The sequence below is a fragment of the Bos indicus x Bos taurus genome, chromosome 2 (genome assembly GCF_003369695.1).
Source record: "Bos indicus x Bos taurus breed Angus x Brahman F1 hybrid chromosome 2, Bos_hybrid_MaternalHap_v2.0, whole genome shotgun sequence".
Classification (NCBI taxonomy): Eukaryota; Metazoa; Chordata; class Mammalia; order Artiodactyla; family Bovidae; genus Bos; species Bos indicus x Bos taurus.
In genome coordinates, this window is record NC_040077.1 from 115,289,968 (window position 1) to 115,312,095 (window position 22,128).

The 22,128-nt window shown below is 41.6% G+C and overlaps 1 protein-coding gene across 2 annotated transcripts in view; it reads left to right on the forward strand.

Moving 5' to 3' along the window:
* Positions 1 to 22,128, forward strand: part of COL4A3 (collagen type IV alpha 3 chain) — a 163,105-nt gene that overhangs the window by 86,951 nt on the left and 54,026 nt on the right. For both annotated transcript variants that reach the window (XM_027514994.1, XM_027515003.1), the window contains exons 4-17: positions 4,196 to 4,240; positions 4,841 to 4,885; positions 5,504 to 5,566; positions 6,573 to 6,626; positions 8,295 to 8,321; positions 8,830 to 8,907; positions 11,570 to 11,632; positions 11,758 to 11,793; positions 13,633 to 13,674; positions 16,958 to 17,035; positions 19,472 to 19,534; positions 19,924 to 19,983; positions 21,044 to 21,088; positions 21,392 to 21,445. In XM_027514994.1, coding sequence (XP_027370795.1) covers positions 4,196 to 4,240; positions 4,841 to 4,885; positions 5,504 to 5,566; positions 6,573 to 6,626; positions 8,295 to 8,321; positions 8,830 to 8,907; positions 11,570 to 11,632; positions 11,758 to 11,793; positions 13,633 to 13,674; positions 16,958 to 17,035; positions 19,472 to 19,534; positions 19,924 to 19,983; positions 21,044 to 21,088; positions 21,392 to 21,445 — 753 coding nt within the window. The remainder of the gene's footprint in view (positions 1 to 4,195; positions 4,241 to 4,840; positions 4,886 to 5,503; positions 5,567 to 6,572; positions 6,627 to 8,294; positions 8,322 to 8,829; positions 8,908 to 11,569; positions 11,633 to 11,757; positions 11,794 to 13,632; positions 13,675 to 16,957; positions 17,036 to 19,471; positions 19,535 to 19,923; positions 19,984 to 21,043; positions 21,089 to 21,391; positions 21,446 to 22,128) is intronic.

Here is a 22,128-nt window from a genome sequence, read left to right on the forward strand (position 1 = left end):
TATTTTAGGGGGCTCCAAAATCATTGCAGATGGTGATTGCAGCCATGAAATTAAAAGACACTTACTCCTTGGAAGGAAAGTTATGACCAACCTAGATAGCATATTCAAAAGCAGAGACATTACTTTGCCAACAAAGGTCCATCTAGTCGAGGCTATGGTTTTTCCAGTGGTCATGTATGGATGTGAGAGTTGGACTGTGAAGAAAGCTGAGCGCTGAAGAATGGATGCTTTTGAACTGTGGTGTTGGAGAAGATTCTTGAGAGTCCCTTGGACTGCAAGGAAATCCAACCAGTCCATTCTAAAGAAGATCAGTCCTGGGTGTTCACTGGAAGGACTGATACTAAAGCTGAAACTCCAATACTTTGGCCACCTCATGCGAAGAGTTGACTCATTGGAAAAGACTCTGATGCTGGGAGGGATTGGGGGCAGGAGGAGAAGGGGACGACAGAGGATGAGATGGCTAGATGGCATCCAACTCGATGGATGTGAGTTTGAGTAAACTCCGGGAGTTGGTGATGGACAGGGAGGCCTGGTGTGCTGTGATTCATGGGGTCGCAAAGTGTCGGACACGACTGAGCAACTGAACTGAACTGAACACCTGCATTGAAGAGATGACTCATTTGAAAAGACCCTGATGCTGGGAAAGACTGAAGGCAGGAGGAGAAAGGGACGACAGAGAATAAGATGGTTGGATACTATCACCGACTCAGTGGACATGAGTTTGGGTAAACTCCAGGAGTTGGTGATGGATGGGGAGGCCTGGCGTACTGCAGTCCATGGGGTCTCAAAGACTTAAACACGATTGAGCGACCAAACTGAACTGAACACCTGCATTGGCCCCTGGTGAGGTTTTTTTTGCCTCCATTCAAGCCCTGTCCTCTACCAGTATCCTGGTCACTGGGATTTCCACTAGAATCACATTCTGATGGTGTGTCCTCTTTCTCAGCTATGTCAACTTGGTTATTGGTTTTTCTCTTTCCATCTTTATGCAAAACCCATACCAGCATATAACTTCCTCTGGATCTTTTCAACACTATAATCCAAGGACTGCCATCCTTTCTGTCTTTCCTATCTGTCAGACTTCTTAATAAAAAAAAAAAAAAAAGAACCAACCACACAGGCTGTGGTTCATCTCCTACTCACTCCTCAGCCAGGAACAATTTGCCTTCTGCTCCCTCCCTGAAAACCCATGACCTCCACTTTGCGCTCTACCCCCAAAAGGTCAGTGGAGAATACTCTGTGTTTTTGTCTGGCCTGGACCCCTCTGTTTTGTTTCCAGCTGTGAGGCTCCCTCTTTTCTCCTTGAAACACAGGCCTGTTTCTGGAACCCTCCTTTCTCTTCTCTTCCCTCCCCAATGCTTTCCTTCTTTCCCAGGTTCCTGTTTCTCAGCTGGGTTCTTCAATGTCGGGCCTCCTAAGGTTCTTACCAGAGCCCACCGCCCTTCACACTCATCACACATTTTTATCCTAAAGTCTGTGATACAACAAAGGGCTTTGTTTAAATAAATGCCCTAGAGGATTTGCTAAATAACTGCATAACCACTAGATTTGCTGATGGCTCTTTTCTGCTGTGGAATTAAGCCTGGACTCAAGCCTGGACTCTCACGCACCCTCTGGGTCACTCCCCTGCCTGCTGGCTTCCCCGGAAGCTATGAACTAACTAATAAGTTGTGAGGGTGATTATAATTTTTAAATTATAATTTTAAATCTTTTTAAATTTCCTAAGGAATGTTACAGAATATTTAGGTAACATTTTATGTGAATTTGTTGCAGGAAGGGGCACCCCTTCCAAGGCTCTTGTCTAACACTGGGAAATAAATTATGCGAGGAAACACACGAGCTGACAAAGCAAGAGACTTTACTGAGAAGAGGCACCCGAATGGACAGCAGCCGAGTAAGGGAACCCAGGAGAACTGCTCTGCTGTGTGGCTTGCAGGCTCAGGTTTTATTGATGGGGTTAGTTTCTGGGTTGTCTCTGGCCAATTATTCTGACTCAGGGTCCTTCCTGGTGGCACACGCATCGCTCAGTCAAGATGGATTCCAGTGAGGAGGATTCTGGGATACATGGTGTCTCCTTTTGACCTTTCCCAAGCCTTCCGCTTGGTGGTATCTTATTAGTTCCGTGTTCCTTACCAGTCCCTCCTGTCGTAAGATAACACACAAATAGTTACCATGGTGCCTGACTAGTGTGGGCAGTTTCAGTCAGTGTGTTTCCCCTATTCTGAGTCAGGCACTGAGGCATTGGGACTTTTCTTCTTGACTGGATTTCTTTTACTCCTCACATTGATCTCATTGGTCATGAGGATGGTGACATATTATTATCTTCATCATAGAGATGAGGAAACTGACACTCAGAGGATGAAGCAATTTGTCCCGGGTTACACAGCTAATAGGTGGTAAAATCAGAGTTCAAATCCAGGATTATATGATGCCAGAATCAAATTCCTACAGTCAAAGAAATTAAACCCATTCCTACAGTTGCAAAACTTGCTGTTTTCCAGGGATTCTACTTTACTGTGTTCATGTATGCATTCTGTTTCTTCATTCCTGCTTTCTCTAATCCTAATATGAAAAAAGTCATTTCGATTCTGGATATTTAGTGTCTGGTTCCAGACATGTTTAGTGTCTGAACATTCTGCTCCATTCCTTCAGGGCGTGGTCTCAGATTTCCCTCCATTTCCCTGGAAGGGAATTTGTCACTTCAGCACTGGACTTAAGATCAGCCTAATGCTAACTCACTCCTATTCTGTTTTCTGTACTCCGTTCTGCTGGTTTCCTTAGCTTTTCTCTAGAGAAGTCAGTAATGGATTAAAATTATAGTTGTGAACACACGGTGCTTTGTGTGGGTTACATGATGTGTAGGTATTCCATAACATTCATCCAGAAAACTGATATATAAAAAGCTGATATATATAAAGCTATAGTAAACTATAGCTTAGAGCGGCTGTATTGTGTTCTGTGATGTGCTCAGTCATGTCTGACTCCTTCTGACCCCATGAACTGCAGCCCACTAGGCTCCTCTGTCCACGGGATTTTCCTGGCAAGAATACTGGAGTGCCGTTGCCGTTTCCTTACAGGGGATCTTCCCAACCCAGGGATTGAACCCACATCTCTTGAGTCTCTTGCATTGGCAGGCAGATTCCTTACCCCTGCTCCACCTGGGAAGCCCATAGCTTAAAAATATAGCCACAAATGATAATTGAACCAAAGATAGGCAATCAGAGAATATTAAAACCTGATTAAAAGGTGTTGCAGGTTTATAAAGGTCTTCATTCTGAATATTTTCTATATGAGACAGTTTATAATGGCGAACTGAAACCTGCAAGTCACGCTTCTGGCATCTGCAGATTACAGACAGCCCCTGGCAGAGGAGGGGGTCATGGTCACGCACCTAGGAATTCCGCTTCAGACAAGAAAGACTGACTTTGGCCTTGACGGTCCCATCTCAGAAGTCTCTGTAACAACCCTGTCCTCAAATAATCAGAAATACCAAAACATACTGAAACTCCCAGGAATGAAGAAAAACTTTTGGATGACAATGGAACTTTCACACCAAGTGGTTTCGTTAAAACAGTTTTGTTTGGGGCTATTCTCTAAGAAACAGGACCTCCATGTGTATTCACTGTGTGTTCCAAGCAAGTTTATCTCTGGTTCAGGCAGTTCTCGGTTTGCTATTTATTTATTTGTGCCTGCCAGGCACATTTTGTTAATAAAGTAGTTCTCATGCGCAGAAATATTGCCTGCCATTCTCGTCCGCCGTTGTAATTGTGTCATTCATCCTTATCAGCCCACGGCAGCTGTCTGGCTAATGTGGGGCTTTTCCCGCAGCCCTTCTCAGACACTAATGTGAGCAAGAATCACCATCAAATCTTGTTGAAATGCAAATTCTGAATCAATAGGTCTGGGAGGTGGGGGAGACCCAGGATGGCGCATTTCTAACAAGCTCCCAGATGATGCTACTGTTGGACCCCCCACCTTGAGTAGCAGGGGTATGAATGGATTTCTGTTTGTCCTTTCGGATACATAACTATAGCGCCAATGAAACAAGCAAGCAATTGAACCGTGTTAACAATGAAATAATCGCAAGAGCAAAACTGTGTGGCGTGTGAATAAAACCAGGACCTTTCATGTACGGGCTTATTAGTGCCGAGTAATTGTCACAGTGCTTACCTTGTTTTTTTGCATTTGGATCTAGGGCTCTCCAGGATCTCCAGGACTGACTGGTGCCAAAGGCGTGAGGGTTAGTAGTCTAACCAGTCTATCCTGCTTGTTTGATGAGAAATCTTGTTTTAAAAAGTAAAAAGAACCCTGGCACTGTAAAAGATATACAGATGTCACAAAGGAGTAGGTTGTGTGTGAGCCAATTCTGTAGATGACGTTCAAGGGCAGGTAAAAGCAGTCTATAATGGTAGAAATCTACATAGTGGTTACTCACTTGGGGGTAGGTGTTAATCGACTGGAAAGTTGCATGAGGGTACCATATGGGGTGGTGGAGAGGTTCTGTGTCTGGTTGGGTGGGAATCACCAAAACGTGCGTATGTACACAGGTGAATATTCCTCAATCTGTTTGTGGAAGACTGGAGCACTTTATGCAAATTATGCCTTAAAAAAATCTATCCCCCCCAAAGCCAAAAATGATCTTAATCATGTCTATTTAAAAGTTATATAAATGTAAGATTTACAAAGTTTGTCCAGCTTTTTTGTGTGTTTCAAATCGCTTTTAGCTGTTCCCAATTATAGTTACAGAATGGGGGTATTGGAATGATAAATCATGTCTTGTTTACAGGTTGAACATTTTTAGTTTTTTTCTTGCCATCTTTCTTCTTTTTTATGTCTTTAGGGAATAACTGGATTACCAGGATTTTCAGGTCCTCCTGGACTTCCAGTAAGTAGTGAGAATATGTGTAAATGGAATAATAAGCAAGCTCATTTTAATAAAGATGTTAAAGCACTAACACAAGAAAATGAGTATAATGTTTTGGCTACATGATGAAAATGTCAGAATTACAGTGTATTAAGAGTGTGGATTTATAGGATATCAAGTCAAATTACATTTCCTGAAATGTAAGCATAATAGAATGGAATAGATTGGGGTGGGATGGGATGGGATGAGACAGAATAGAATAGAATAGGATAAATCTACTTAATAGCACGGAATAAAAATAATCAGATAGTTACCACTGTGAACACTTCCCTCCTCTCCTTTTCCCCAGCTTAATATAGCATGTTAATGGACTCATTTTGTATAGAAAGACCTTTTGCTTTATCTTAAATAATATATCTCACTTGATAATTTATGGTTTTAATTAGCCTATGTTATTTCCTATGATTTTAATTTAAATTATCTAAAATAGCCAGTTTACTACTTAACTATTTAAATAACCATTTATACTTAAATAACTATCTAAATTAGCCTGTCTCTTCCTACTGTGTGCTCTGCGCTGCTTCTACCTGCCCCAGAGCCTGATTATATTTTCTTTTTGAGACTTTCTCTGTTTTTTAGGGCATCCCGGGCCATCCTGGACCTTATGGACTTGCTGGTTTGCCAGGATGCAATGGTTCCAAGGTGTGTATCTTCTCACGCAGGAGGTGGTTAGTTAGTGTTTTGCTCAATGAATAAACCTGGGTGACATAGCAATGAGATGGCCTAGCCCTTCCTTGAGATGTTGTTTTGGCCAGAACCAATGGTATATGTCTTCAGGACAGAAAGGTGATGATTTTCTTTCTCCTCATGCTTGTTTCTTTATTCTTCCAGCTTTATTGAGATATGGTTGACACATAGAACTACCTAAGTTTAAGGTGTACAGCATAATGACTTACATACATCATGAAATGATTATCATCATAAGTTTAGTAAGCTTACCATCTCTTATAGATATGAAATTAAAGAAGGAAAACATTTTGTGTGTGATAATTCTTAGGTTCCATTCTCTTAACTTTAAAAAATTAACAGCATTAATTAGATTTCTCACATTTACATTGTATCCCTAGGACTGTTTATCTTATAGCTGGGAGTTTGGAGTACCGTTTGACTGCCTGCACCCAATCCCCCCTCCCTCCACCCATCTTGCTTTCAGATTATGTTTTAAGAAAGTTCTCTCGTGTTCTCCCACAGAAAGATGACTAGGGCTCAAACAGATATTTGCATCTGAGGTTGCGATTGTATATAAACCAGAAACTGAAGCTTAGAATGCAAAGTTGGAAGAGAAAAACTGAGCTTTCCGATGTGCACTCATCTCCTTTGTCTCCTGACTGCACTCTGCTTTTCCCCAGGATGGTGGCCATGAAAGGACTAATTACAAAAATTTCAAGGAAGCAGCCATTAAAAAGTTCTTGGCACAATTAACCTTTTGCCATTTATGCACAATTTGAGAAACAGTAAATTCTAATCCTGTTTTCAATTAAGATAACGGTTTTCTAGTCTTTAGCCTCATGATCCAGTAGTTGTGAGGAATTTGGGTTACTTTGTCTAAATTTACTGCTGCAGGGTTGGAAGCAAGGAACAGGGGAAATATCACAATAGGCTGTTCTAGAACAACTAAGAAGAATGACAAGCGTCATGTGTCTTCCAGGGAGAGCCAGGGTTCCCAGGACTTCGGGGGACACCAGGCTACCCAGGAATACCGGTAGGTTTATGTTTCTAACTCCCCATCCAAGACACGGAGTTTCCTTTGAAGCGATCATATACAGAAATCTGTCATGACCTTGGGGAAGTTGAAGCCAGTCAACAGTAGACATTTGACTACTCTTTGCAACCCCACCAGGCTCCTCTGTCCATGGGATTTCACAGGCAAGAATACAGGAGTGAGTGGCCATGCCCTCCTCCAGGGGATCATCCCGGCCCAGGGATTGAACCCAAGTCTCTTGCATCTCCTCTATTGACAGGCAGATCCTTTACCACTGAGCCACCTGGGGAGCCCAGTAGTTGAGAGGAATGAATAAATGCACTGGGGTTTGCACTTTGAGACTTTGTTTTGCTTTTGAGACATTGAAGTAGAGATCTGAGATAGACAATGGGAGACACCTGGATGGGTGGTCGTGACTCAAGGATGGAGAGAGGAGAGAAGGGCCTTGAAAGTGGGGCTTAGAGAGCTCTAGCGTGTGAAGGGAGGTCAAGGACAATGAGCCTGTAAAGGAAGAAGGGCCCTGGGAGTAGAAGAAAAGCAAGAGGGGTATATTCTGTAAGCCCAGGAAAGATATTGTTAAACAACAAAAATTCAGCTGAGTAAATCTGAGCATCTAACCGGCTTTATTGGATGATTCACAAACCCAGCTCTCTCCTATCCAGCAAAGAAAGAGTTGCCTCCAGCCATAGATAGCAAAGGATTTTAAAGTCAGAGAGAGAATGGAAATCTGACATTCTTAGCAAAGAATGTATTGTTTTATTAACAAAGAAGGCATTGTCTTAGACAAGGTAGCCTGTTAAGGGAAACAGAAGGGGCTATTGGGTGGAGTATCTTATTAGTGCTGACCTGGAAGTTCCAGGTTGGCCAGTCAAAGGTCACATTCCTGGAAAAGGTTAAAACCATAGTCAAGGCAGGTATTAAGTCTTGGTTTGCTGCACTGGACCTAGCAGGAGTGATTCCATTTTGGCTTCATCTCTGTTGTAACAAATTCCAGTAAAGGCGAGTAACAGACAGCTTCTTAGTGCTGTCGAGAAGTTCAGTAAAACAAGAACGAATGTTTTGTCCTTGGTTTCTATAACATCAAAGTCATTGCAGACTTTAGCAAGGGATATGGGATAGGAAGGCCTGGGTGTGCTGCAGTCCATGGAGTTCGCGAAGAGTTGGACACAACTGGGCAAATGAACAACAACATTTCCTTGACAGATGGAGGCAGGAGGCAGATATGGGCCTAAGGAATCAGTGGGGATGAACAAAGTGAGTAATTTATAGATGACAGGAAGGATAGGTAAGACAGGATGAGGCAGTGTATTCTGGGGGAGACTGGTTTCCTTGATGGCTCAGATGGTAAAGAATCTGCCTGCAGTGTGAGAGACCCAGGTTCAATCCCTGGGTCAGAAAGATCCCCTGGAGAAGGGAGTGATGACCCACTCCAGTATTCTTTCTTGGAGAATTCCATAGACGGAGGGGGCTAATGGCTACAGTCCATGGTGTCTCATGACTAAGCGACTGACATACACTTTGTTTAAATGAGAAAGACTTGAGCAAATGTAAAAGCCAATAGGAGGCTTGCGGCAGGAAGAGAAGGCAGAATAGCAGAGAGAAGGACAAAGCAGGGATGTTCTGTATTTGGTTTGCCTCTAGTTATTAATATGATGCTCTTTTCCCTAGGGTGTCATTGGTTTGAAAGGAGAAAAGGTAAGTGATTTGTGGCATGTTGTTGTTGAAAAATCTCTAACTGCACATATTAAAGGCACATCTCTTAATATATATCATTACAAATCAGATTTCATGATTAATTCAGAAATGATATTTATTCGTATTGAGCATCTTCTACTTCTTGTCATAAATATGTCTTAAGGAATGCAAGCTTTGCATCATCCTTTAGGAAAATAAGGTCTGGGGAAGGAGAACTGATCTTATGCTCAAGGCTCCAGATTCTAGGTCAGGAAGTGCCACTCATTTTGGTGTCTTGGGAAATGGTGTATTATTCTTGTGTCTTCCCTCTATAGCCAATGGTCAGTTTTAGACAACATGAAAATGCTTTGAATTCTTCAAAACAGAATAACTAAAAAATCCTATAGCATTTCTGTAAGTATATATCCTGGAAGCACTTTTATCCTTGAAACAGTATGACCTTGAATAATCATTTAAAGATGTCTTGAAGATAAAATGCTGCTGATGTTTGATGAATTTCCTTTTCAAGGGTGCTCCTGCTGAAGGAGAAGGTGTAGGCCTTGATGGAAAAGGTGACCCTGGGTTGCCAGGAGCTCCTGGATTCCAGGTACACATTTCAGAGAAGGTCTCTATCATTCTCCATCTCTCTCTCTGTCTCTTTCCACCTCTTTTTTTCTCTTCTTTCTCTCTCTTCCTCTCCCTATATCTTTCTCACCCTCTTAAAAATATTTTTCACATTCATGTTTCTCCTATTTATATATTTCATTTTATTCTAAAACTTTCACCTCATTATAAGAAACTACATTAAGCTCATATAAAAAAGATGCTTTTGTACATATGTATTTTAGTCTCTTCTCAAGTCTCAATCACCCAAGCTTTCTTCAATCTAAGGAGGAGTTTTCAAGGAATGGTTATGTTCCTTTTAGTATTTGTCAAAATCCAGGATAGGTTTGTATCCCACATTGAATGCGATTTAAAACTGTAATATTAAATAACAGTCCTATTGTAAAGTATGCGTGATAGTAATACTTTATTTAAATGCATCTTTCTCCTGCTGAATAGTTTGCTTTCTGATATCTATGCTTGTAGCCTGAGGGTGATCCAGAATAGATACAAAGAAACAGCTGTTCCCCCGAATATCCTTTACTTCCTGATTCAAAGGAGTCTTTTGATACTAACTTTCAGATTAATTAGGGCTTCCCTAGTGGCTCAGAGGGTAAAGCCTCTGCCTACAATGCGGGAGACCTGGGTTCAATCCCTGGGTCGGGAAGATCCCCTGGAGAAGGCAATGGCAACCCACTCCAGTACTCTTGCCTGGAAAATCCTATGGACTGAGAAGCCTGGTAGGCTACAGTCCAAGGGGTCGCAAAGAGTCGGACACGACTGAGCGACTTCACTTTCACTTTCAGATTAATCAATCATAAATATCTTAATTCAGAAATACATGTAGAAATTCCTGAGTAGAGGTTGGTATTTGCCTGAGCAAGTCAAAGAGTTTGAGTTAAGGTTGTTGAACGTCCATCCAGTGAGCCATGCCAGCTGGTGATGGATGGGCTGCCAAACTGAACAGTGATGCGATTAGAAGTCATCAGAGAATTTTACTTATTTACTTATTTTCGGCTGTGCTAGGTCTTTGTTGCTGCTCTCGAGCTTTCTCTAGCTGCGATGTGCAGGCTTCTCATTGCAGTGACTTCTCTGGATGTGCCGCACAGGCTCAAGGCGTGCGAGCCTCAGCAGTTATGGCACACAGGCTGAGTAGTTGCAGCTCAAGAGCTTATTTGCCCTGTGGCGTGTGGGATCTTCTCAGATCAGGGATGAAACTCGTGTCTCCTGCACTGCAAGACGGATTCTTAACCACTGGACCACCAGGGAAGCCCAGTCGTAGGCTTTTGAGAAAAGACGCAAAAGTCGATAGCTCTTCGTTTGTTTCTTGTTTGCTTGTTTGTTTCCTTAGGAAGCAATAAGGGGTCAGATGCTGAGGGCAGGGGATCTAGAAAGAGGAGACAGTAGCAATCTGGGACACGATGTATCCCTTAAATGTGTGTTGAGCATTGGCAATGTACTACAGTATGCTACTGCTAAAGGTATAAGAGTGGGACCTTCAGTTCTATAAGAAATCCCTCTTACCATCCACCTGCCAGTTAGGTACCAGGAGCTATTTAGGCTCTGGGATACCATAGTGCACAAATCCCCAAAAACAGTTTAACCAAAATTCTTGCCCTCATGGGACATGCCTTTTAGAAGGAGAAAATATTTCAAAATGTAAATTACTTCCTGTGTGTTGTGTTCAGTTCAGTTCAATCGCTCAGTCGTGTCCGACTCCTTGTGACCCCATGAACCGCAGCACGCCAGGCCTCCCTGTCCATCACCAACTCCTGGAGTCCACCCAAACCATGTCCATTGAGTCGGTGATGCCATCCAAATATCTCATCCTCTGTTGTCCCCTTCTCCTCCCACCCTCAGTCTTTCCCAGAATCAGGGTCTTTGCAAATGAGTCAGCTCTTCGCATCAGGTGGCCAAAGTATTGGAATTTCAGCTTCAACATCAGTCCCACCAATGAACACCCAGGACTGATCTCTTCTAGGATGGACTGGTTAGATTTCCTTGCAGTCCAAGGGACTCTCAAGAGTCTTCTCCAACACCGCAGTTCAAAAGCATCAATTCTTCAGTGCTCAGCTTTCTTTGTAGTCCAATTCTCACATTCATGTGTGTTGTGTTAGATAGTAATAAATGCTGAGGAGAAAAATTAATGTTGGGTTGAGGATAGGAAGTATCTAGGTTAGAAGGAGTGCTGTGGCTTTAGATTGGATATGCAGGAAGGCTCATGGAAAGGATAATGTTTAATTAAAGACAAGAAAAGGGAGCAGAAGTGAGTCATAGAGATAGACATCGGGGGAAAGAGGATTCTAGGCAGAGGGAATGCAGGTGGAAGGATCCAGAGGTAGGAGCATGCTTAGTGAGAGACAGAAAGAGAGGCGGGGAGAGGAAAATTTTCTAAAAATCTTAAAAGTCTTCTAAAGTAAAGCAAGTGCTTTGGTCATTTTTCTGGAAATAGTACCACCAGGATGGTGGTACCCCTATGTAGTACCAGCAAGATAGTCCTGGTAGTTATACATGGCACATGGCCTTTACTGAAATTAACTGCAGGCGTAAACGGGAAACATTATGCTCTGATTTTACTAAAATAATGTAAGGCATTTAACTAATGGACATTGTTCTTCAGTAAGAAGTAAATTTGAACTTACTCTAATTCTTCTCTTCATTTAAAGGGTTTGCCAGGCCTTCCAGGTTTTCCTGGACCTGCAGGTCCACTTGGCCCTCCAGGATTCCTTGTGAGTATGAAGCCACCATTGCAATAGACATTGTAACTAATAAAAGAATCATAGCTTAAAGATTTTAAACATGTTGTAGGTTTGGTGCACTATCTGCTGTAATTTTAACTGATGGATTTTTCTAGGGCTTTCCGGGAACCATGGGACCTCCAGGACCTAAGGTAGATTGCAATCTATATGTTGTACCAGCCAGAACATCCTAACCAATCTAAAAGCCAACTCAGTCTGATTGCACATGCAGGTCTCTGCCGGGGCTTCTCTTTGGGACTCACAAGAATCCCCAGCAGGGACGTGAACAGTTCTCCACCTCTTTCTTCTCCTTTCCCTGCACTTCAGTAACTTGATCTCTGATACAAAGAGTCTTAATTCAATTATATGGAGCTCCTTGTTGGGAAAAGAGCAAGGATTCCTAGTCTATAAGTTTCCATTTCTCATAGTCCTGCTGATCTCTCAGTACTTTATCTTATACATTTTTGTACTGGGCTGCTTCCCAAAACCAACCGATAACTATTTTCTAGTTATTTTCATACTAGAAAATAAAAGATGACTGTTCATGTGCTCATTAAACAGGGTCCTGCATGTCTTTCTGTTACAAAAGCCAACTGTTAGGATTGGGGAGAAAAAAAAAAAAAACTTTTTCTTCTATCTTCTTAGGTTCAGTGACTGGGTTAACAGGAGAAAAAAGGTTGATTTCATATGCATATGGAGACCTCACAGAAATGAAATGAAAACCCCAAAGAAGCAATCAGACCCAGAGGCTTGTATACCGTTTTAACAAAGGGTGATACATTTGTGGTGAAGTATCAAGACATAGGAAGTGGGTTGTGAGCTTCTAGGGGCAACAAATTGTGGGAAGGTAAATATATGGGGGAAACTAGTGGAAGATAAGGGTTATTTCAGTGAAGTTTGTTTATGCAGGTTTAAGCTGGTGTTGTCTCCCATGATGAGTTGTCTTCTCTTCTGTGCACAGGAGAGGGGAGGGTGACACATTCACACGGGGAAATCTGTGCCCAGCCTTGAGGCCCAGGGAGAGAGGAGAGAACTTTTTCTGCATTCCCTGTTTCTCAAATGCCTTCAGCTCAAAAAGAGTTCTTCTGCCAAAGTGGTGTATTTTGGAGCTGGATAGTCTGATCTCCTTCATTAGTTAAAGTTAAAAAAATGTTGAGAGAGGGCTGAGCCTCACCAGGAAATTAGTAGTGAACACAGTATCTCTTACTATCAGGTAAGCCTTTGTGTGTAGGGTACTTTCCAAGGTGCTTTCACATTTACTGTTTCATTGATGTGCGTGTATATACACACACGCAGACACACACATACGTTCTCTGTGAGATGAACAGGTTCAGGTTAAGTGAATCATCAAACAGTAATTGGCAGAACTAAAGTTTAAAATCTTTTGATTCGTCATCCTGAGCTTTTCTCTGCTGCTTGTGGCCTAATGGGATGAAAATCTGCAAACTCAGAGGCAAAGAAACAAAGAGACATTGGTTGAAACGATAGATTTACTGAAGAGAGATGATTCACATTAGACTTAGCTCATGTTCTAACTTACTAGTGAAGTCAGGTTAGCTTTAATTCTGTTTTTAGTTCTCTGTTAAGTTTTGAATTTCAGAATCCTGAAGTTCAGCTACACATCCCTCTTATTTTTAAGACTAGAAAACAGGGCACCAGAAGTTATGTATCCAGCCAGCAGATTCAAAAGTAGCTGGTGTCTGGCTAAGCCAAAAAAAAAGGTCCTCTGAGCCGGCTTCCTCCTCCACCCCACACCCTTTCATGCCATCACTTGCGTTTTTAAGTAGCTCCCTTCAACTTTCTGCACTTTAAGATCTCTCCTTTTAAAAGAAACATGTTGCCACTCTACTCCAAGCAATAAAGTAACTTTTACAGTCCTAACATTATGATTAAAATGTAAGTGTTCAGTTACAAACATTGGAACTTTAATGGGCTTAGACTGTATATTTGTATTCATTAAAAAGATAATTTGGTTTTGTCTTTTCTTACAGGGTCACATGGGTGATAACGTGCTAGGACAGAAAGGAGAGCGGGTAATATATATACTGTGGTTTATTTGTGGGCAAAATATTTTAGGTTCCTTAGTAAACAACACGTTTTATAATGCCATTTGCGGCAACATGGATGGATCTAGAGATTGTCATACTGAGCGAAGTAAGTCAGACAGAGAAGGAGAAATATCTGATGATACCCTTATATGCAGAATTGAAAAAGTAATGATACAAATGAACTTGTATACAAAACAGAAACAGACTCACAGGCTTAGAGAAGAGCTTATGGTTGCCAGGGAGAAGGATGGGGGAAAGGGATGGTTAGGGGCTTTGGGATGGACATGTATGCACTGCTGTATTTAAAACGGATTATCAACAAGGACCTACTGTATAGCACAAAGAATTCTGCTCAATGTTATGTGGCAGCCTGGATGGGAGGGGAGTTTGGGGAAAAAAAATGGATACATGTATATATATGGCGGAGTTCCTTTGCTGTCCACTTGAAATTATCACAACATTCTTAATCAGCTATACTCCAATAAGGTAAAAACAGAACAAAAAAGTCTGAATAACCCAGATAACCACAATGGTGTGATCACTCACCTAGAGTCAGACATCCTGGAATGTGAAGTCAAGTGGGCCTTAGGAAGCATCACTAGAGAGGTGATGGAATTCCAGCTGAGCTACTTCAAATCCTAAAAGATGATACTCTTAAAGTGCTGCACTAAGTATGCCAGCAAATTTGGAAGCTCAGTTTTCATTCCAATCCCAAAGAAGGGCAATGCCAAAGAATGTTCAAACTACTGCACAATTGCACTCATTTCACATGCTAGCAAAGTAATGCTCAAAATCCTTTAAGCTAGGCATCAACAGTATGTGAACTGAGAACTTTCAGATGTACAAGCTGGATTTAGAAAAGGCAGACGAGCCAGAGATCAAATTGCCAACATCAACTAGATCATGGAATAAGCAATAGAATTCCAGAAAAACATCTACCTCTGCTTCACTGACTACACTAAAGCCTCTGACAGTGATCCATCACAACAAACTGTGGAAAATTCTTAAAGAGATGGGAATACCAGATCACTTTACCTGCCTCCTGAGAAATCTGTATGTAGGTCAAGAAGCAACAGTTAGAACCAGACATGGAACGACTGGTTCCAAATCAGGAAAGGAGTACGTCAAGGCTGTATATTGTCACCTTGCTTATTTAACTTATATATAGAGTATCATCATGAGAAACGCCGGGCTGGATGAAGCACAAGCTGGAATCAAGATCACCGGGAGAAATATCAATAACTTCAGATACACAGATGACACCACCCTTATGGCAGAAAGCAAAGAGGAACTAAAGAGCCTCTTGATGAAAGTGAAAGAGGAGAGTGAAAAAGTTGGCTTAAAACTCAACATTCAGAAAACTAAGATCACGGCATCCAGTCCCATCACTTCATGGCAAATAGATGAGGAAACAATGGAAACAGTGACAGACTTTATTTTGGGGGGCTCCAAAATGAAATTAAAAGACGTTTGCTCCTTGGAAGAAAAGATGATCAACCTAGATAGCATATTAAAAAGCAGGGACATTATTTTGCTGACAAAGGTCCATCTAGTCAAAGCTATGGTTTTTCCAGTAGTCATGTATGGATGTGAGAGTTGGACTGTGAAGAAAGCTGAATGCCAAAGAATTGATGCTTTTGAACTATGTATTGGTGAAAACTCCTGAGAGTCCCTTGGACTGCAAGGAGATCAAACCAGTCCATCCTAAAGGAAATCAGTCCTGAATATTCATTGGAAGGACTAATGCTGAAGCTGAAACTCCAACTTTGGCCACCTGATGTGAAGAACTGACTCACTGGAAAAGACCCTGAAAGATTAAAGGTGGAAGGAAAGGGGAATGACAGATGATGAGATGGTTGGATGGCCTCACCGACTCAATGGACATGAGTTTGAGCAAGCTCCGGGAGTTGGTGGTGGACAGGGAAGGCTGGCGTGCTGCAGTCTATGGGGTCACAGAGTCAGACATGACTGAGTGACTGAACTGAACTGAACTGAGAGTGTACTGTGAGAAATTCCAGGCTGGATGAAGCACAAGCTGAAATCAAGATTGCCGGATGGAATATCAATAACTTCAGATATGCAGATGACACCACCCTTATGGCAGAAAGCAAAGAGGAACTAAAGAGCCTCTTGATGAAGGTCAAAGAGAAGAGTGAAAAAGCTGGCTTTTAAAACTCAACATTCAAAAAATGAAGATTGTGGCATCCTGCTGCTGCTGCTGCTGCTAAGTCACTTCAGTCATGTCCGACTCTGTGCAACCCCAGAGACAGCAGCCCACCAGGCTCCCCCGTCCCTGGATTCTCCAAGCAAGAACACTGGAGTGGACTGCCATTTCCTTCTCCAATGCAGGAAAGTGAAAAGTAAAGTCGCTCAGTCATGTCCGACTCCCAGCGACCCCATGGACTGCATCCTACCAGGCTCCTCCATCCATGGGATTTTCCAGGCAAGAGTACTGGAGTGGGTTGCCATTGCCTTCTCCGATTGAGGCATCTAGTCCCATGCAAATAGATGGGGAAACAATGGAAAGGGTGACAGACTTTCTTTTCTTGAGCTCAAAAATCACTGTGGATGGTGACTGCATCCATGAAATTAAAAGACACTTGCTCCTCGGAAAAAGCTGTGAGAAATCTAAACAGCATATTAAAAAGCAGAGACATTATCTTGCCAACAAAGCTCCGTAGGCAAAGCCATGGTTTTTCCAGTAGTCATGTACACGTGTGAAAGTTGGACCATAAAGGCTGAGCACCAAAGAACTGATGCTTTCGAACTGTGGTGTTAGAGAGGACTTGAGAATCCCTTGGACTGCAAAGAGATCAAACCAGTCCATCCTAAAGGAAATCAGCTCTGAATATTCATTGGAAGGACTGTTACTGAAACTGAAGCTCCAGGACTTTGGCTGCCTGATGCGAAGAGCCAGATGCTGGGAAAGATTGAAGGTAGGAGAAGGGTACGACAGAGGATGAGATAGTTGGATAGCATCTAACTATCTAATTCAATGGATATGAGTTTAAGCAAACTCCAGGAGATGCTGAAGGACAGGGAGGGCTGGAGTGCTGCAGTCTATGGTATCACAGTGTCAGACACAACTGAGCAACTGACCACCAACAACAAAAGACTTACGAATACACATTTTATTTACTAAGTCACATTGAAACCAAAGCATTTGCTGTGTCTCAAGTTTTGTTTGCTTTATTTTTTAGGTAAGAACTAAAGAGGAAATGTAGATCTCTTAAGCTTTTTTGTAATTCCTGAGTGTGTTTGTCTTCAGGGTGTGAAAGGATTGACAGGACCCCCTGGACCACCAGGAACAGTTATTGTGACTCTAACCGGCCCTGATAACAGAACGGTAACTCTTCTGTGTTATTATTAGGCTCCTGCCTTCCCCTCTCTGCCATGAGGCTCTGTGATCCCTTACCTCTTTTATAAGCTCTGTCACCTAAGTCCATTTTCCAGGTGGCCCAGTGGTAAAAAAATCTACCTGCCAACTCAGCAGACAAAGGTCCAATCCCTGGGTTGGGAAGATCCCCTGGAGAAGGAAATGGCAACTCATTCCAGTATTCTTGCCTGGGAAATCCCATGGACAGAAGAGCCTGGCGGGCCACAGTCCACAGGGTTACAAAGAGTCGGACATGACTTAGTGACTAAAAACAGTAACAACACCTAACTCCAGTCCAGCCAGCCTGGGTCTCTGGATTTTATTCTTTTCCTGTCTTTTACTCAAGAACTGGAAAACATGAGGTGGAGAAGACCCAAGGCAAGCCACTTTCAAGACTGTTGAAGGAGGAGCCTCAATCTAATTTTGCTTACCCTTTATCCTCATCCCTCTCACTGTTCCTAACACAGGCTGGGTTTTCAGTGTGTATTTTTGAATAGGTGGTAACACAATGGGTGTATGTCTCTGATCCAACTGGATGGTGGTTTTGCTATCTAGTCACTCAATCATGTCTGACTCGTGACCCCATAGACTGTAGCCCGCCAGGCTCCTCCCTCCATGGGATTCTCCAGGCAAGAATACTGGAGTGGGTTGCCATTTCCTTCTCCAGGGGATCTTCCCAACCCAGGGATTGAACCTGTGTTTCCTGCTTGGCAGGTGGATTCTTTACCACTGAGCCACCAGGGAAGGGTGGTAATGGCCTAAAAATAAGGGTGGAGTGTCATCATAATCAAATGGGATGTTTTTACCCTGCCATTATAACCCCAAGACACTGTGGCCCCCATTCCTCTCCAAGGACACCATGACTCTTATTCTGAAATTATCAGGTCCTTTTTGCTCTCACATTGGGGTAGCTGGAAGGACTGGGGAACAAAATTGAATCAGATGCTCAGAACTGCATCACAGCATAATACCCCAATCCTAGACACTAGGTTGATCCTGAAATGTCTGGGACAGGTAATAGGGAGTGAGAGGGAAGTTAATAATTTTCCTGTGGATTAACTAAGAAATTGGAGAAGGAAATGGCAACCCACTCCAGTATTCCTGCCTGGAAAACACCATGAACAGAGGAGCCTAGAGGGCTACAGTCCATGGAGTCAAAAAGAGTCAAACTAGACTGAGTAACTAAACAAACTAAGAAGTAAACATAAATCATTTCTCTTTTTTAAAATTATGATTAATTGTTTTGATAATACCTTGATTGCAATATAATTTACATGCTGTGATTTTCACCATTTTAAAGAAGAAATTCATGGATTTTCATTACAATTAATTTTTAACAGCATTATTGAGGTATAAGTCACATAACATATAATTTACCCATTTAATGTGCAATTCAGTGGCTTTTAATGTATTCACAGAGTTGTGCAACTTACTGTGGGCATTTTAGAACATTTTCATCACCCTAAAAGAAATACCTTAGCCATCACTTTTCAATATAATTAACTTTTAATGATAGACGTTATCAAACAAAACTGATAAGTTAAAACACGGCGAAGTTCTATATGACCAAAATAATAACTCTCATTGAATACTGGAAAAAATATTGCCTGAGGAAAATAACTGAACTTTTCAGAATTAATCAACAAAAGTATATTTAATAAAATCTAAAGCTTTATTGGCTGAAAAATTGATTTAAAAAAATCTTATCTTGAGAACATTAAGAGCTGGGAGATTTGACCCAAGGGATAAAAATTTCTTTTTTAAAAAAATGATGTTTTTGAAAATTATATTTTTACAAAATATTAATAAAATGTGATAAGGCCAAAACAAACCTGATTATTGACTCAAATCCTCATTATAGCATTTACTCAGAAAATAATTGATCTCAGTGAAAATAATTTCAATATATTAAAAATGAGAGTAAAATATATTGGAAATGATCTGATTATGCTTATAGAAAACTGATTCAGGAGTTAAATTAGTTTAATATAGTTTGATCTAAATTACTTTCTTTTTTAAAAAAGAGACTGTACAAAGGATATATTGTACAGCACAGGGAATACAACCAGTGGTTTATAATATAAATGGGGTATAATATACAAAAATCTTAAATCACTACATTGTACACCTGAAACTAATATAATATTTGTAAATCTACTATTTATTCAGCCAAATCTACTATACCTCAATTCAAAAAATAAAATCCAGCACACAGAATGTTTGAGTATCGTTTCAGGGGGTTAACAGGTATAAAATTCAAAATGTGAGAAATGGTGATATGTTAATAGGAGGTATATATGTAAGTTGAAAATCCAGTTCATTGGACAGCTAGAGGACTTTTCCAAATGTAGTCGATAATATCTTGTTTGCTCTCTTTCTCATGACCTCAACTTGTTTTTGTGACAGGACCTCAAGGGAGAGAAGGGAGACCTGGGAGCCATGGGACAGTCCGGACCCCCTGGACCCTCTGTAGGTCACTTAGAATCATATTGTTCCCTTGAAACTAAAAGTAGAAACTTGGAGCATATTTTGATGTATGACCTACCTTTAAGGCTTAATATTAGCTAAAGCGTGATAGCATTTTACTGCAGGGATCATAAATACTAGAATTATCTTATGGCCGCTTCTAGCTGAAATCCCTGCACTGTTTTATATGCACCCTCTGTCACCCATCTTGTGATTTATCTTCAGCATCTGATTCTATAGCATCTGTTTTTAACTTGATATTCATAAATAAAATGTCTCACTTAGATAACCCATCATTTCAAAAATTTTAATGGAAGGGAAAAGTTAATAAAAATCGATGTAAGTCAAAGATCAGTAATTTACAAAACTTGACCTAACTCTCATTGATTCAGGGGCCACCTGGAGAATCTTATGGATCAGAAAAAGGTGCTCCTGGAGAACCAGGCCCACAGGTGAGTTTGGAAATCAGTGTCGTGTGCAGCCTAAATTAATGGAACCCAGGTCTTCTACATTGCAGGTGGATTCATCTGGGCCACCAGGGAAGCCCCAAATTAGTCAGTACTCAGGACTTTATAGGTGGCAAGTATAAGATGCTTAGGGCTTCCCAGGTGGCGCTAGTGGCAAAGAACCTGCCTGCCAACACAGGAGACATGAGACAAGAGTTCCATCCCTGGGCCAGGAAGATCCCCTGGAGGAGGGCATGGCAACCCACTCCATCATTCTTGCCTGGAGAATCCCCATGGACAGAAGAGCCTGGTGGGCTGCAGTCCATGGAGTCACAAGGAGTCGCACAGGACTGAAATGACTTAGCCCATAGTACCCAGCATGCAGCACTCTCATTGTTTAAAAGCTAAAAATCATACACTGGGAAAAGTATATTTTTTCTAAGAAAAATATTCAACTAATGTTGTTTTTAATTTTATGATGGAAGGTAAGTACCATAATAGTTAATCCCATAATAGTTAAACAGCTCTGTCTCTTTAAACACTGTAAAATTCCTTTTATATGTATATTTAGATATAGACACGTCTGCAGTTCAAGGAGTTGCCAACATTGCAAATAAATACATTGACTGTGAACGCCTCTCTCTGAATTTTCCTGCTTACTTCTCTGCTCAGCGCTTCCCTGATTTTCTTTCTAAGCTTGGATGGCTAACTTTAGTTTAGCCAGGACATGGAAACAACATGTGTCCATTGACAGATGAATGGATAAAGAAGATGTGGTACATATATACAATGGAATACTGTATGTGTGCAAAGTTGCTTCAGTCATATCTAACTCTTGCCTGGAGAATCCCATGACCTTCCCTAACTTCCCAATCTCACTGGCTTCTGCCTTTCCTGGCAGAAGAAGGTCATCGTCAGTTCTGCAATTAATAGCTTTTCCTTCTAATAACTGAAGGAAACCTCAGTTAGGCTTTCTTGCCTAAGATCAAGAGATTGTATCATTTAAGTTTTTCGTGTTTATTAAAGTATCCATAAGTTACATGTTTTTCTTTTGTTTTTGTTTTAGGGAAAGCCTGGAAAAGATGGTGCCCCTGGTTTCCCTGGCACTGAGGTAAAGTCATGAAGTCATGACTTGGTCCATTGAAGTAATGAAAGTCAGTCGTATTAGACCAAGAAGGGTTTTTGAGAGTCAATCATGGTGGGCTACAGTCCGTGGGGCCGCAGATATGGAAACAACTGAGTGGCTGAGTACGCATGCACCTTTAGTGTTACGCCCTCTCTGTGGAGAGAGGTCATCTGAACACTCTTCCCCGCCCCCCCACCCCACCAAAAGGAGTTTAAAGCATTTTGCTTGCTACAGAAGAAATTGATTATCAGTGTGTCTTCTGATCTCTTCACTTTGCTCTTCTCTTAGGGAGCCAAAGGAGACAGGGGTTTCCCTGGGTTAAGGGGTGAAGATGGCATTAAGGTAATTCCCTTCCTGACATCTGCTTTCAGCTTTTATTATTGGTTGGGTTTTCTCACCATTTTCCTCCCCACATCCTGAAACTCAATGCAAGGAGCTGCAGTCAGAGTTCAATAAAATACCTCAGCATATTTGTTAGGAAGAAGGGAGAGCTGTGGCGGCTTTATTTAAACACTTGAAGGGAAAGATGTTAAACCTGTTCTGTGTAGTGGAAGCTGGCTTAGGACCAGTGGGATTTTAGCTTCCCATGAGAAAGGAGTTGGAAGGGACCTGTAATTGGAGGAAGTATCAGCTCATCGGAGGTCAAGCATGGTCTGAACCCTGTGAGTCTCAACCTGGGTCACGATGAACTGAATGGTCATCATTGGTGAACTGTGGACTGTGTTTCACATCAATTTATTTCTACAATTGCCTACAACCCATGGCCTGGCTTCCCTGTGCCTCTAGTCCAGGTGCGAACAGGGAGAGCATGCAAGGATGCAAGCATCCTTTGAAGGGAGTGATGTGGAGGAAACCTAGAGAACAAGAGCCACTTCTTCCAGACCTTATAGATAAGATTTCTGCCTGAGATATGGCCCTCCAGGAAAATAATCAAAAGTCAATATCCCTTTCGTGCTAATTTGACTTGTACGTTTCATAGAAATGATATCAGTTTTAGCATAGATTTGTTTAACTATGCTTTTTGA